Source organism: Protomyctophum parallelum (assembly GCF_964188405.1).
Source record: "Protomyctophum parallelum genome assembly, chromosome: 17".
NCBI lineage: Eukaryota > Metazoa > Chordata > Actinopteri > Myctophiformes > Myctophidae > Protomyctophum > Protomyctophum parallelum.
In genome coordinates this window covers 13,498,335-13,515,105 of record NC_139719.1, presented here as the reverse complement: position 1 = coordinate 13,515,105, position 16,771 = coordinate 13,498,335, and the positions used below count along the sequence as shown (strand labels likewise).

At 43.0% G+C, this 16,771-nt stretch overlaps 1 protein-coding gene across 6 annotated transcripts in view; it reads left to right on the top strand.

Moving 5' to 3' along the window:
- Positions 1-16,771, top strand: part of LOC310874293 (calcium-activated potassium channel subunit alpha-1a-like) — a 130,673-nt gene that overhangs the window by 12,310 nt on the left and 101,592 nt on the right. For all 6 annotated transcript variants that reach the window (XM_083787038.1, XM_083787040.1, XM_083787039.1 and 3 more), the window contains exon 2: positions 8,439-8,582. In XM_083787038.1, the coding sequence (XP_083643164.1) occupies positions 8,439-8,582 (144 nt within the window). The remainder of the gene's footprint in view (positions 1-8,438; positions 8,583-16,771) is intronic.

Sequence of the window (16,771 nt, the reverse complement as noted above, 5' to 3'; positions counted from 1 at the left end):
CTGTTGAAAATGGCGATCTTGATCGCACATCTCATTTTTATTTTATATAACTGACAACTGAGGGGGCAGAACGACATCCTCCAGTCATGATGTACTTGTACACCCCCACCACCTTGACCCCCCATATCTCTAGCACATGGGGTTGCCCACACTTGACCAGCTTAACAAGATCTTACCCACCCCCCCAAAAAATATTAGGCCATTGCTGTACCTGAGGGGGCTTTGGAATGGCGGTACTGGCATTACAAATAAGAAAAACGTACTTAGAACAGGAAATAGAGGGTTTTTGTTTTTCTATATAACTCTTTGTAGTACTGCTGATGTTTGTGCGCAACACTCTTGAAAACAAAGTATTGCATTGTGTGTTTGAGATGACGGGCCCTTTTTGATGTCAATCAATCACCATAATGCAAGTATAAAAAAGTGTACAGAAAGTGTTAAAATTATGTTTTTACGTGGCCACATCCACCAGTTAATTAAGTATGCCTGGTTATCACCTTAAACACCACCCACCTGAACTGAAGCCACAGCTGCTGATTAGACGATGATGCTGATTAAAAGGTTGAAGCTGTTGTACAGCATGATAATGGAGGAGGGGTTATTGGAGGGGATGATTTTAGTGTGTCACTAAAGAGGTCTATTTCGATTAGACGAAGGCTTTCAGGAAGAATGCACAGGGAGCTTAGGGAAGGCATATTTAAATATTATAACCACACCCGGGGGTCTATTAGAATAATGTTTACTCTGCAGACACAGACAAAACAGAAAAAGTTAAACTATGGCACTCCATCTTTAAGATTTTTTGGGGGGGCTTGTATGCCTTTATTGTTGGTACAGTAGTTTGACAGGAAAGGGGAAAGGGAGATGGGGAGTGACATGCAGCAAAGGTCATCGGGATCGGGACTCGAACCCGCAACGCTCTGTGAGGCTACACTGAGCGAAGGTGCCCGAACCGATATGCCTCTCTCCGGGCCACTGCTACCGTTTTCTGAATCTAATTCAAGATGTGGTCGGACGGTGCATTACAACTAAAATACGCATTTGAAAACATTTGAGGTGAGAAATAGGCATTGGATCCGATCAACATAAACGTGATTTGGCACTACCTCGTTGCAGTGTGCATTCTGTGTACCTGCGGTGCATTGCACACTGCAACAAGTTAGTGTAGTTGCATCTACTGTAGGCTATATCCCATAGCGCGAGGGGACGGTCGGTGAGCTGAGACTTTGATTGGCTGAGACACACCCAGCCTCTTTCACTTAAGTATAATATTACACGAGAGGGTGTCCTTTACCCATCATTAACGGCAGTTAACAACAGGTCTGACAGCCACTACGACTGAAAATGTACCAAGAAAATCACTGGCCTCTAGCCACCCCTCTGGGAGAGCAGCGAGACTCGGCAAAGCTGGTTTTTGAGCGGTGCCTCCGCTCCAATACGCAGCTCTTTGTGTCCCTATGTATGTATGTATGTATGTATGTATGTATGTATGTATGTATGTATGTATGTATGTATGTATGTCTAAGCACGGACAGCTGCAACACCAGGAACTCTGTCATTTCTCGACGTGTTTCGGACACGGGGCGGCTCGCAGGAACCAATAAGTGTTCCATCATGCCTGTTTAAGCACGGCTAGATGGCTGTTTCAACCATATCCAGATTGCTTCCTCAGAAACGACGTGTTGTATAATAGGAAATATCACAATATGGTCGCAAAAAGCCATTACATTAGGTATTTAAGCCGGCCCTGGATGGAGTACACACGAATGCTGTGAATGGCACAGCATTAGAAATGTGGTTCTGAGTCTATGGGGACCTACCACGGGTCACAGAACAAAAGTCAGAGAGATGAGGATGAGGCTGGCAGGGCACTGCATCAGGCACCCGGAACTAGTGGCAAGAAGACTGACATTATGGGAGGCTTGTGAGCCAACAACCCAGGGCAAAGTCAGGAAAGGCAAGAAGCACAGCACCTACAGTATGCACTTATACCAGCTTGCAGCTTACCCTGATTTTAGATGGTGTGGAGGGCAGCGATTCAGGAGTCCCGGGTTGGTGTCGTGTCGGGCTGTCGGCTATAGACCGCACTCACATCATGCGCATAAGCTGGTTAATTTCTGAAGCAGCAGAGTTAGACGGAGAACGCATGCCTAGACTGCAATATATCACCACTCTAAATTTGGATGCGTCCTTTGTCTCGTCTTACCCCGTGGATAATGTCTTGATTCATTATTGAGACGCAGTGATGAGTATTAATACATGTTTTTAATAATTCATTGACTTGCTGAAAATGTGTCATGGGCCACATGTTCTATTCCAGCTTAATAATGTACCCTTTGAGGAATTACTACACACAGAGCATTGTGCTTATAAAGTTTCAGACGGTCTACAAATGTATTGACTATGGTCAAAATGTCAGAGAGGAAATGCTGTGCTGCATGAATGAATGGCTCCAATGACTATTCATAATTATACTTGCTGTCTGATAGTTGTAAAGTTCATGTGGCATCCCTAAACTTTTTACTATTTTGAAAAACATCTTAAAATTGTTCAACTAGCCGATCTACATCGACACATTGTGAGCTTGTAGATCGGCTATTTGAACTATTCAGAAATGTTTTTCAAAATAATAATAATAAAACAAATAAAGGCGAAGACGTTTAGGGATAAGGGGTAAGGCACTGGGGAAAATAGGGCCCTTTAATGTCTTCACATGAAAGATACCTCATTTCCTGTAGCCTTAAGCTGAAACTCTGTCATCTCTGCTTCACAAAGGAATCTTGGCAAGAATAATTGGACAGAGGCATGTCACATACTACATCACCCATGGCCATTTATAGTTGAACTTTCCCTTCTCTCGCATAAAAAATTCACAGTGAACGAGTACATTTTTAGATTTGGTCATTAAACGGCTGGAATAGTAACAGTGTGATGCCAATTAAACCTATTTAACATCACCCCAATTAAGTGACCACAGTCCATGTTGACACATTTATATTGTCCGTTAAAGCCTTACTGGGTAATTTCCCTGCTGGTCAATACCATGATTGCAGGTCTTCGGTTCATTTCCACACTGCCCAGGAGCTCTTAACACTAATTATGCTAATGACGTGTATACACATCTTTAGAAGCAAAACCACGGGTGCCTCGGACATGTATAGGAGTCTTTAGGTCTTTTTTATTTATATACTGTATAAAAAAATATATAATTATTTTTTGGGTTGGCCTTTCCTTCTTCAGCATAGTGCTTGTGTTTCGCGCATGTGCCCTGCTGTTCACTTCCTTGTTTATGGAGCTCTCCATGGTTTTGACTAAAAGGGCAACATTCTGTCTTCATTTCTGACTTCAGGATGCATCTCGTTTAGAATGTAAACACTTCTAGAGAGACTTTAGATGTGACAGCGTGAGGTAAGAACGGAAGATTATGGCTCCCGGTTTTTGGGTGGTAATGGAAGGCGGGGCTTTTCAGAGTAACATCTGCCTCATCTGCTGGCACTCTAGCGCCATTATTTTGAACAATTCCCCACGTTGTCTAGTGGTTTACTGGTGATTTTTCTTTCTTTTTTTCCGGTGGTACAGCATTTTTCTTTTTTGCTGAGAAGTTTGGGATGTTTTGTAGCAGAAACCTCTTATCTCTCTCTACTCGAAAACACAACGCAAATCGTTTTGAGCTTGTAGACCTGCTACTTTTGCAATGTTTTTTTAAATGCTGAAAAGTAACAGTTTCTGACATAATGAGGTTGTGTGTGTGTGTCCACACACACACACACACACACACACACACACACACACACACACACTAACCCGGCGCAAATAGACACAACGTTAAAAACGGACCGCTGTTTCCAACTAAAACAACACAGATCAAAACAGTGCAAAATCGATATACAAAATATGATCAATGCAATAAACTGTTCAATAAAGTTAATAGTAAAAAAGCTTTACGGAACAGTCTCATTTTAAAGTCCATAAAAGGCTTTCCAGTCCATAAAGTGCACTTTACTTGATTTATCTTGTGTCCATAAAGTAAATGTAATTTGTGTGAATAAATTAATGGGGGCATTAATGGGGGCTGGGGAAGGGCAGGGTATACTCTCGTCATTACATTTTTGTGTGTGTGTGTGTGTGTGTGTGTGTGTGTGTGTGATGTAGTTCTACATTGCAGTATTGATACTTTTACTGAAGTAAAAAATGTGAGTATGTTTTCCACTGCTCTCCAGCCACTAAGCTACGGCCTCCCCAGTTGTTGATGCTGCCAAACGCTGACAGTTTGGCGTATCCATGTCAGGAAATGCTAGATCCAGTTGCAGGTGACCACCGTGTCCACTCCACAGTACAGTACAGCCAGCTGCTGAGTAATGGTTGTGTTGTTGTTGAAACCAGAGCTCCAGTCAAACACAATCCTGTCGTAGTTAGAGGTGTTTTTGTTTTTCCAGATGCAGGTTATAGAGCACCGAAGTCCTGACGTAACTCGCTCATCCCTTCGATTCCCCTGGTTCGCGGAAGTAATTTCTCTATGGAGAATAACATGGGGTGATCTTAATATCGTCTACTATAAGCGTTGTGGTCCAAAAATAAACAAGCTGTCTTGGCGTTATTGTCAGGGAGGTGTCTCTGTATCGTTTGCAACAGTCAGTCACTCATATATGATACAGTCTGCTTCTAGCGAAAATGTAACTAATTCAGTAGCCGTAACATTAGCGTTTTCTCTCAGTCAGTTGATTCTTCATATCCATATGAGTGAAGCGGCCGGGATGACATGTTTATTTTTCAAACAGAGTTCTTATATGAGGCGATCTAAAATCCCCCTATGGGGATTATAATGCAAATAAAGAATACATGAACCTGGGGACTGACGCCCTCTACCGATATTGACGTCAGACTTCAGTGCTCTATTATAGTTGAGTAACTAACGAAAGAAAAAGAAGTTTGCTCTAAAAGAATATATATTCAAATATTTGTGCAACATTTTCAAGATGTTTCAAAAATATCAGATCTACAAGCTTGTAGCGCGGCGCTCTGTATATTTTGTCAATACTTTAATGTTGAGAAGGAGTTTTATAATGGCAGATAGAGGGTATGCGCATGCATAAAGTGAGTGTCAAATCGAGGTGCAAACTGCAAAGTGAGTTTAATGTTGTTTAATGCAATCAGATAGGACTTTTCTGTTTGGATATGTGGGCTGTCAAGGCCAGAAAGTAATTTTTTGCCACTCGGTAGGCGTTCCTGCATAACTTCCAGGTATGATCAAGGAAGCTCTGAGAAGGAAGGGAAGTGGTCACATGACTGGGCTGCGCCATGACACTTTCATGGACACTTTCATGGGAGCCAAACTCACACCGGAAGTGCAATGAATACATGGCAGTGAATGGAGCCGGCTGGACCAGCTCATAACAAACATTATTTATGTAACTTATATAACAATTGAGACCTTTTGTAAAGTAATCACTTCTGGAAAATAACAGAAGACATATCACAGGTTGTTTTCTAATCACTTACTTGTGATTACTTGTGCACAGAGTGCATAGTATATAATTTTATCTGAGGATCTAAACAGCAGCAGGTATCGTTTCTGGCTCCGAAGTATCGCAAGATTTGGCTGCCAGACAGGAAACGGTGGGAAGTCTCGCGATACTTGGTGCGTTCATAATGGTACTTTGTGCTCTTTAGATACCATACCTATATAAAAATTACACAGTGTACACAACACAGCAGACAATAATGTGTTACATGTCTTCTGTTATTTTCCGGAAGTGATTACAAAAGGACTCAATTGTTCATAAATAATGTTTGTTCATGAGCTGGTCACTGAGCTCTCATTGACTCCAGTGCATTCTGCCGAACTTCCGGGTAGTTTGGCTCCCATGAAAGTGTCATGGCGCAGCCCAGTCACGTGACCACTTCCCTTCCTTCTCAGAGCTTCCTTGGGTATGATGAGGATGTCACACGCATACCCTCCATTATCTGATTTGCTTGAAGCACAGGATGGATATATTGGATTTTCCATATTTATTAGCTTCACTTTGCCAGTTTATCGGTTTACGAGAAACAGTACACTGACTACAGTTTTTGTGTAAAGTAAAAAAATTCAAACCAGGTGCACTGCTGCAAATATAGTTCTCAACACATATTGACTTGTCATAAGGAGACAGTAAATTGGGCTTAGCATCTGAACAATCTATCATTGCTCCTACATACCCATAATATTTGAATACTCTGACTTACTTTGATTAATTATGATTACCAGGCTGTTGTAGTTAAACTATGTAGTTGAAATAGAAATTGCTTCCAGACAACCCGCCATTATTCTCCCAAGATTTTGAACCTTATGCCTGGAAGTGAGGTTGTTATACCAAATTATTACCCAGATAGTGGTATCTATGACATGATCTACTGTTAGGTCAACAGAAGATTATACACTGCACTGTGTACATCCCATAGCCTGGCGGGATGATTGCTCTGCGATTGGTTAATTTCGTTGCTAGGCCATCCGGCTGAACAATGCCGAACTGCATCTATCAATCAGTCTATGCATACCATACAGTACATGTTTCAACAATGGGCAGTCAGCCAGCCAGTCAGTCAGTCATCTATCCAGCCAGTCAGTGAGGCTGGCTGGCAGGCTGCCTGACTGGCTGACTGAGCCAGCCAGCCAGCCAGTCAGTCAGTGAAATGGACTCTTATTGTCCCCTGCCCGGATCTGGCCAGAACATATTGATCAGAGCTGGCTGTTGGAGGATGACATGCATGCTAATAAAACACAGCAGCGAGTGGCGGCACCATTACATATTCAGACTAATCCTCCAGTTGGACAATAAAAGGATTGCCTCAGACAGACCTGTCCATCCCTATGGAGCCATTATTGTTTCCCCTCGTAGTGCTGGACTCCTTTTCTTTATTATAATTTATTATTGCCATCACCTCTGGTGGTGAGTGTGAAATGTGAATTGTCCCACTCCCAAGTGATTGTTGCGTGACGCGCCGGGTTGATGCTGGAGTATTTTGATTTATTTAGCTTGCTGACTGCATCACAGCAGCTACTCTTCCTGGGGTCTAAATATTAACGTTCGTCGTTGGTAAAAGTCTGGAATTAAAAATGTACTTCAGTAAAAGTACAAAGGTATTGGCATCGAAATGTACTTAAAGTACCAAAAGTAAAAGGACTCATTATGTAGAACGTCTCTTTTCAAGTTTTCAAATCTTTAGAAAATAGCAGATCAACAAGCTCACAATGCGTCGCTTGTAGATTGTCTATTTTCAAATGGATGAAATGTATGCAGGGCTGAAGTGGTTACAATAATCAAAAACTACAAAGTAACTATAGTTTTCAAATAAATGTAGTGGAGTAAAAAGTACAATATTTTCTTGGCTCTGAGATGCAGGCCTAGTGGAGTAGAAGTAAAAGTACTGGAAATAGGAAATACTCAAGTAATGTGTAAACACCTCAAAATTGTACTTAACAGATCTGCCGCCATTGGCATAGATCTACTTCTTTTGGTTAGAGGGTTCTGATGTCACTAAAGCGGTGTATTTCGATTTGGCCGACTCAAAGTCTTTCAGCTTTCAGGAAGAAACCAAAAATACACAGGGAAGACATATTTTAATAGCCTATTCTAACCACACCTGGGGGTCTATTATAGTAAATAGTTAACTAATTGTTAACAGAAAAAGTACAAAGATCACGTTACTCCATCTGCTTGGTTACTTTCCACCAGTGAGTGATGGTGTTGTAGACGGATATTAAAAAAATGCCTCATTGGCCGCTGCAGTTCGTTGGAGCGATGTGTGTTGAAGGAGGGGCGGAATAATTTACACTGGGAGGGGAAGTACGCCCAAAGTGTGGAAGGCACGTTACGTCACGCTGCCACTCACGTGATTACTGGCCAATCACAGCACATCTTTTCCGGGACTTACAGGGCCGAACATGCGCTCTGTGACGCACGCTCATGCTTCCGCGGGGCTTCACAAGGAATCTGGGGAAAGTTTTGCCCTCCCTTGAGCACATAAACTCCAGAGCCGGAATGGGCGTCTACGTTTATGTCTATGGTTGTTGTAGAGCCCTGAGGTGGCCGGTGCATGGTGGAGCGCCTCATCTCATCATTCATTCATTCATCCTGTCTCCATTTCCTGCCCTGTGTTCTGTGATTCATGCCAGTCCCAGCAGACAGACAAACAGACACCCCCCCTACTGGAGGACAGAGACCAGTGGCTCGGTCTGTGGCTGCCATGGATACACTGCTGTGTGTGTGTCTGTATTTTCTGCAGTACTGTACAGTTTTGTGAAATTGAGGGTGCCAATATAACCCCTGGGTGATCCCGGGCAACTAAGTACACAGTGCGGTGATGGCGGTCTGTCGTACAATAGTCGTACGGCTTAACTGATGTTCTACTTTTCTAAGCCGTTAAACGTATCCTCCCTCCCCACCGTCTTTCTGCAGGACGTACATCGGGTCATCTCGGGCGACGGCATCAAGCACACGGGAAAGGAAGACCCGGCGGCCAGCGAGGTGGGATGGATGACCTCCGTCAAAGACTGGGCCGGGGTCATGATATCTGCGCAGACCCTGACAGGCAGAGTCCTGGTGAGTTCCGTTCCGGGTTTTCTCCCGTTCCCTGTGTTAGGGGTCATGGTATCTGCTCAGACCCTGACAGGCAGAGTCCTGGTGAGTTCCGTTCCGGGTTTTCTCCCGTTCCCTGGGTTAGGGGTCATGATATCTGCTCAGAGCCTGACAGGCAGAGTCCTGGTGAATTCCGTTCCGGGTTTTCTCCCGTTCCCTGGGTTAGGGGTCATGATATCTGCTCAGAGCCTGACAGGCAGAGTCCTGGTGAGTTCCGTTCCGGGTTTTCTCCCGTTCCCTGGGTTAGGGGTCATGATATCTGCTCAGAGCCTGACAGGCAGAGAGAGAGTCCTGGTGAGTTCGGTTCCAGGTTTTTACCGTTCCCCTCGGCCTCTTCCTGGTAAACGTTCTGAGTCGTGATAATAATAATAATGTTTATTGTGCCGAAGGATATTCATCTTCACAGTCTGTTCAACACCCACAACAAAACAACACATACAGTGGTACAGAAAAACAATACTAAAACATGAGGTCCCCACATGTACACAGAACCATCCTATCGGCGGGGCCGTTTGTTTAATGCCACGATGGCTGAGTGGACAAAACTCCTACTCCTTTTTGCATGCTAAGGTTCTGTATCTTTGTCCAGGTGGCATGAGGTTAAAAAAGTGACACAGGGGATCAGTGTCATTTCAGGCCGTGTGATGGTCTTATTGTTCTTATCAGAAAGTGTGAGCGTAGGGATTCTGATGATGGGAACACAGCACAACAGAACACGTTGAATAATTATTTTGTACAATGATTGTGTACAGTACGATGATTCACCTGTGCCTCCTACTCTAATCTGGACTGGTCACTGTAGTCGGCTCCACATATTGTATATGCGTCAGTCGCAGTGTTCACGTCGACAGCAAATGTTGATTTAGTTTAGTCATAGACAGTCTTTTTATTTATTTTTAATACTGTTTTTATTAGGCATTTTTTGTATGACATCAGAATATTATCGACAATGATGAGTAGTTCTGTTAAATAAAATGAAAGAAATAACAGGCAATGTAAATGTTCCACATACAATACATAATAAAAAAGACATATAAATGTGATAAACATGAAAAAACTAAAAACAGTTAAACAATGACAAGTGTGAACAGACAAACAAAACAGACAACAGGACAGACACTCTTGCTCTCAAACTTTCCCAACATGGTCATAGACAGTCTTTTGAATAAAAAATCACACCTGTGTGAACCGAGTGGTGCAACTCCCCTCTCTCTCTCTCTCTCTCTCTCTCTCTCTCTCTCTCTCTCTCTCTCTCTCTCTCATTAGCAGGCACAGCACTATCGTCCAATTTCTTCTCTGTATCGTTCCAATTTCTTCTCTGTATAGTTCCAATTTCACGCATGCGCACACCACTCGTGCTCATGACTACACACAGGTACACGGACATTAACACACAGGTACACGGACATTGCTGGTTGTAGGAGTGGTTGCACCACTCAAAAATGTATTCAGTTTAGTCATATTTTTGTCACGGACTATACATATTGGCATGCCTTGATGGCTGTAAAGGATCCTCAAAGGGTCCTTTTGATAAGGTAACAATTCTTAATGTTTTGGCCTCTTATATTATGGGTATTTTATTTTGAAGGATCGACTCCGTAAGCTCTAGAGCTCTTCATCAGGTTCAGTTTTCTTTATGGCAATGCTTTTATTTTGAAGCCATGTAAGGAAGTGAATGTTTCATATTAGGGGTGACTTGCCTGCCGTGAATTTCATATGGAAGGAAAAAGGCAAAAGCACAATGAAATAAGGCAGAGATCCAATGATTTACGGTTGATTTAGCATTATCTAGAACGGGAACAAGGTAAATGTTTGTTGTGTTTTTCCACGATTCTGTGTAGTTACTTTGGATGTGTTCATATTAACAGAGAGAAGGTGTTTGAATCTATTGCTGTCATGTAAACATTTACATGACAGCAAACATTTACATGTTTGCAGTATTAAAGTGAGAATGTGTGTGAATGAATGGCTGTATAATGTGATGGATTCTGGGTTTCATATTTGGGATGTCAAAGGCTATGTCATGTCAGTAAACATTTTGAATCATTGACATGAATGATGTCAATGATAGATAAGCTAACTGAGGCTGCTGAGGCATATGTTTGTGTTATTTTAAAGGCCCATTTTGTACGTTTTGTAGGACCTCATTTGTTTTTTTTGTATGTTGATTGATTGAATAGTTGATTGATTGAATAGTTTATTAGACGGCAATGTAAAAACAGCAACAGAGTACAGCCAAACACTTCCAAAAGCTTTGGACTCCATTTACGCCCTATGCAATGAATTCATAGACATGAAGAATAACAACAAAATCACATCATCACAGAAAAAAACTAAACAAAAATCAATATAGTCTCAGGATTATTATTTTTTACCTGTCCTATGGTGTTCTTACGGTGGAAAAAGGTGTTTTCACACAAGGACTGTGTTCAAACAAGGTCTGCTAATAGATGTAGAAATCCTTTAAATTATATCGAGCATCTGACAAGCTGTGGAATATCGCCATGGGATGCCAAGTTGAATTTACGTCTGCTTCTTCTCGCCTGATGAATAATCAAAACCATTATGGAGCAATGGAGCTTGGAGGCGAGCCGTCAAAAAGCAAACGAGAGAAGATTTGAGGAGCATATTAAGGCCATGGGCCCCATAAGGCCCACAGCCGACAGAGAGCCAGACACAGACGGGCGACGGGGACCAAAAAATACAAATAAATGCTGGCAGGACGGGAGGGCTTACAGCCCACCGATTGCTTTAGGTTGCCGGAAGTTGTTGCCATGGTTACCGTGTCTGTATTCTTCATAAATGAATGCCCTATTGTATACAGTGTAAATATTGTATACTCTACATGGTTTGCACCCAACAGCGATGACATTTTCTACAGTAGGATTAAAAGAGGGCATGAGATTAGTGGCTACCCGTTGTAATTTTGTTTAACCCGTTTCTGTCCATGCAGTGCTGTCGTGCTGCGGGTGGGGTGAGGAGGGGATCTATAATCCAGTGTAGGACAAACTCTCGCCGGTGGTTTCCCCTAGCTGAGTTGCTGCTACGGGTTTCCCTTTTTTTCCCCCTGTTGTTATAAGAGGGTTGTTTTGGTCATAAGTGCTTAGCAAAGCTAGTTTAAGTGCGAGCAGTATAATGAAAATGAAATAGTGCAAGTAGGAGTGGCGTGCCAAAGACCTGCCGCAGTGCTCAGTGTACCCCCCCCACCCCCCCTTTCTCTGGCTGGCATAGTGCATGGAGGTTGTTGATCATAGATGTGTTGCTTCACCCCCCCCCCCCCCCCCCCACCCCCACACCTCCACTGGGTTTAACACAGAGCGCTTGTTCATGAATGGATTCAGGCGTATTACTGGAGGTTAGTTTGGCAGCAACATTTGATGCCCAAATCGTGGAAAATGCGGAAACGGAGCGTTCCTCCGCATGCTTCAAACACCTCTGAGCAAATCTTCATTGAAATGAATAGCTGGGGGCGGGGCAGTCTGCCCTCTAGACATCTAGACATATTATAATAACTCCATGTCAGGAAACCAGTTCCAAATGATACCCCAGGGGTACCCGGTCGGTTGTGGTGGAATTTAATTTGATTTCATTATTATTATCATTTCATTTTATTTTCCATTTCATTTTATCTGCTGAAAAATCATTCAATGTGTTTCTGGGGGAGGGGTCCCTGGAACAACACAATTTGATCTGTCAGGGGGGTCACTCAGTGGCCATTATAATATTTGGGGGCCCTTGACATGAAATTGAGCACCACATGTATTTAATAACATATTTTTTCAAACAAACTGTCGTGATTTAGAAGCCATTTGTTGTATCTGGTCTCAGGTCTTGGGTTAAATGTGTGAAACAGTGAGGCGGGGCAGCAGGGATGGTATGCGTATGTAAGGATATTAGTGTCAGGTGTGCTGAGATGAAAACGAATGGCAGTTGTTAAATATAATAAGAACTAGAACTGCACTCTGTCGAGTGCATACTTGCTTGTTGCACACTAGTAGGCCATAAATGGTCAACTAGTGCGCAAGCAGAGCGCGCAAGTACTTTCGACCGTTATAAACTGTCACTTTTGATGCTTATGCACCGTCCCAGCAAATTGTGCCTGATACGGCAGTGGTGCCAGATTACCTTTAATCCTCCCAACACTAAAACATATCGTCATTACGTTACCATCGAAAACCAATTACACTCTGGCATTGGGTCCTTTAATCCACATATTTCTTACGTCATCATTGAGAGTTAGTTATACATATACTATATATATATGCTGGGACCAGATTACATACATGACCATATTTCTTACGTCATCATTGAGAGCTAGTCATACATATGTAATTTGTAAGTTGATTAGCGGTATACTGTGGTTACTTTGCGCCAAAAACCGTCCCAGCCAACCCGCCACTTTTTATGCGTATGCAAATAAAACAGCAAATTGTGCCTGATTTGCTGGGACCAGGTTACATACATGTATACACAGGAACATTACCTACCTCCCAACACTAAAACATATCGTCATTACGTCACAATCGAAGACCAATTACACTCTGGCATTGGGTCCTTTAATCCACATATTTCTTACGTCATCATTGAGAGCTAGTTATACATATACACACCATGTACTCTGGTCCCAGCAAATATATATAGTATATGTATGACTAGCTCTCAATGATGACGTAAGAAATATGGTCATGTATGTAATCTGGTCCCAGCAAATCAGGCACAATTAGCTGTTTTATTTTCATACGCATCAAAAGTGGCGGGTTGGCTGAGACGGTGCATACGGACCAGGCGAAACTATTACTTGCGCGCTCTGCTTGCCCAAGTAATAAATAAATGGGAGATCTCCAGCCAAGACAGGAGCTGTTGGTGTTATCAGATATTTTTAGTGTACTTTACACTCTAGGTGACTCCCAAGGAGACACATGAGCAAAGAAATGTTTTTTTTTTTTTTTATAGCTATAGCTTCTTGCTCTCAAAAGTGTACAAGAATAATCCCCCTGCCTGATGGAGGAGAAAGGAACTGGTCGGCATAGCGTGTTCCTTCCACGCGCAAAATTGTGGGATAAAAATTAAGGTAAAGAAAAGGGGAAAAAAATCCCCCTGACCCAATCCCCCTGCTCGTATCTGCTATTTTTGAGAAATCGTGAAAACTTGTGCAAATCTTTGAATATATATTTTATCTTTCATCTTTTTTTTAAGATTTTTTGGCGGCTTACGCCTTTTATTGGTTTTTTGAAGGGACAGACAGTAGGCTGACAGGAAACGGGAGAGAGATGGGGGGATGACATGCAGTAAAGGCCGTGTCGGGCTCGGGAGTCGAACCCGCGGAACCAGTCGGGTGCCCAGACGGTTACGCCACCGCCTGGGCACAGCAAACGTTTTTTAACTCAAATATTTATCTCTGTAGGTTTTTCAGAAAACTGTTATGATATAGAAGACATTTGTAGAATGTGGTCTCAGCTCTCAATGGGTTAGGTTTGCTCAAAAGGTGCTAAAAGATTTCCATGGTTTGTCCCCTGGACATAGTGTACACATTCACTGGAGCACACATGCACGCACGCACGCATGCACGCACGCACTGTAGTGAGCAGGCTGACGTACAGCAAGTCGTCTCTGTGGGGGGGAGAACCTTGTATGTCCAAAAAACTGCTACTTTTCACTTTCACAAAAAACTAAATAATAATAATAAAAACGAACGTGGCTAATGCGCAACGTGACACGTTGTGAGTTTGTACACTAGGTCGGCTGCCGTTTTGTGATGAGGTAGTGTGATGAAGTGAGGCGTTAAAAAACAAACAAACACGAAAAGCTGTTCTATGGAGATACAAGCTAGCCTACAACCCTTTTCTGATGAGTCCATGTCAGCTCTTTTATAGGCCTGTGACAGTTATTACATAATCACCTGGTCGAGATAATTGCGATATTCTTTTGCATAATCGTCAAAGTTGCTTCCATTTCGCTGTCGCCTCACAGCTAGAAGGTCCCGGGTTGTCAACAGGGCTTTTCTATGTGGAGTTTGCATGTTCTCCCCGTGTCTCCTAGGGTAGGTATAACCCTCACTACCGGGGAAACTCCCTCCTGCCAGATGACTCACTCCTCAGTTCAGGACTCTCCCCAGGTTGGCAGAGGGAGAGTATAGTGTCCAGGATTACAGTTTAGGCAATTGACAAGCTATTGAGCTCTGGCTTGGATCAATTAAACGGCTAGAGCACTTTAAAAAAATGTATTTATAGGATTTGTGTTCAATTGTTGCATTATTGTAAAAATCACATCCGCTGACCATGCAGTGGACCCAGGGGGGGTGGTGTGTGTGTGTGTGTGTGTGTGTGTGTGTGTGTGTGACGTGCGCGTGCATAATGAGGCTCAACATCCTGCTGTCTGGCTGATGGCTCGGCACCTAACATCCATGTTTGGCACACACAGTTTTCCCTTTTTTTTCACCCTTTTTTTTTTTTTTTTTTTAGAGCGCTCGTCTGTAACTATGGCAACGGCAGCTTACCTAAGCATGGCAGATGTGTGCGCTCAGCGTCTGCTTGTTTAGAAGGCCGCATTAAAGCATGTTTCTGGGCCATCTGATCTGAGAAGGTATATTAGTCTTGGGGGTTTTAAGAGCATGACATAAACCTAAATGAAATTGTGTGTACGCGTGTGCGTGCGCAGAAGGGATGAGCTATATTCCTAGATATCTCTCATTGTCCCACATGACCTAAAGCTCAAAGGACTCTCCATTTACAACTCATTCTGGGTGTCATTCACATCTTTTTAACCTAATGCTTCTGAACTGTTCCTTCTAATATTAATGGCAAACCACTACGATTGTTTAATGACTATAAAACCAATTTCATGGTGATTGTTTTCTTTAAAACGTATAATGTTAGTTACATTGGTCCAAGCAGGAACACGATTGGATTGATCTCTAATATATTTATGCATTTTCTGACATAAACATTCTCTGAAAATGCATTGCGGCCCACCCATCTGACTAAAGGAGAATACCGCTAGGGGCACAGTCGGTAGTGCTGTCGCCTCACAGCTAGAAGGTCCTGGGTTCGATTCCCGCTGGGGACGCTGTGGGTGCTGGCGGCGTGTTCCCTCCTCCGTGTCATCAGTGCCCATACCCAAGGCAGGGTTGGCGAAAGGGCCCTTCTGTGTGGAGTTTACATGTTCTCCCCATGTCCCCTAGGGTAGGTACCCTCACAAAAACAATGCAGTAATCCTGGTCTCTAAAACTACCTCCCCCTGGTCAGCTTGGGCGCCTGATGGAGGGGAAAGGAACTGTCAGAAATAACGTGTTCCTTCCACGCGCTACGTCCGGCCGGGGAAATCCTCCCCTGTCAGGTGAAAAGAAGCAGCTTGGACTCCTCATGCATAGAAGGAAGCATGAGGTCAGCCCACTGCCCCCCCCCCCCCCAGGTTGGCAGAGGAAGTGTAGCGCCCAGGATTACATTAGATAATTGACACTGGGGGGAAAAATGGGTTGCAAAATCGTGGGATAAAATATATTCAAAAAAAGAAAAGAAAAAAGGGTAATACCGCTAATTTTCAACATTAATACAGTTGCTGTGTGGAACTCGGTGTGCTCTTTGGCCTGCAGCGTACACCAGCGTGATGTCACTGATCACATGGTTCCAAGTTCTAGACCTCCAGTTCTAGGCTAAACAGATTATTATTTCCACACAACAACTCTAAGGTATATTAATAACATACCGGAAGTTCAATGTTGAATATGAGTGGTATTCCTGGTATTTAAGTGGTCCGTGTTTTAAGTGGTCAGATGGGTGAACTGTGACCTTTGCACTACTAGTGATCTGTGAGATTATATTTGAACTCTGCGTTATGAACTGAACTGTGACACATGAACTCTTTCTCTTTAATGCTGTTTTAGTGCTGCTGCTGCTTTTAATGGCCACGTATGTTGTGCAATTGCTTTTTTTTCCCTAATAATTTTAGAGAATCCGTATGAAATGTCCCTATGTCCAGCTTTTAGTGCGTTATGTGTCCACAAACCTTGTCCTACACAAACATTAAATTCCCTTTGACAATTCTACGTCATAGTGTAAACACAAACATTGATGACTACGGTGAGGACGCAAATTGTGATTGGCCGGAATGATATGTGTACGATGATAAGAGCGCCCCTCACTTCACACAGGTGT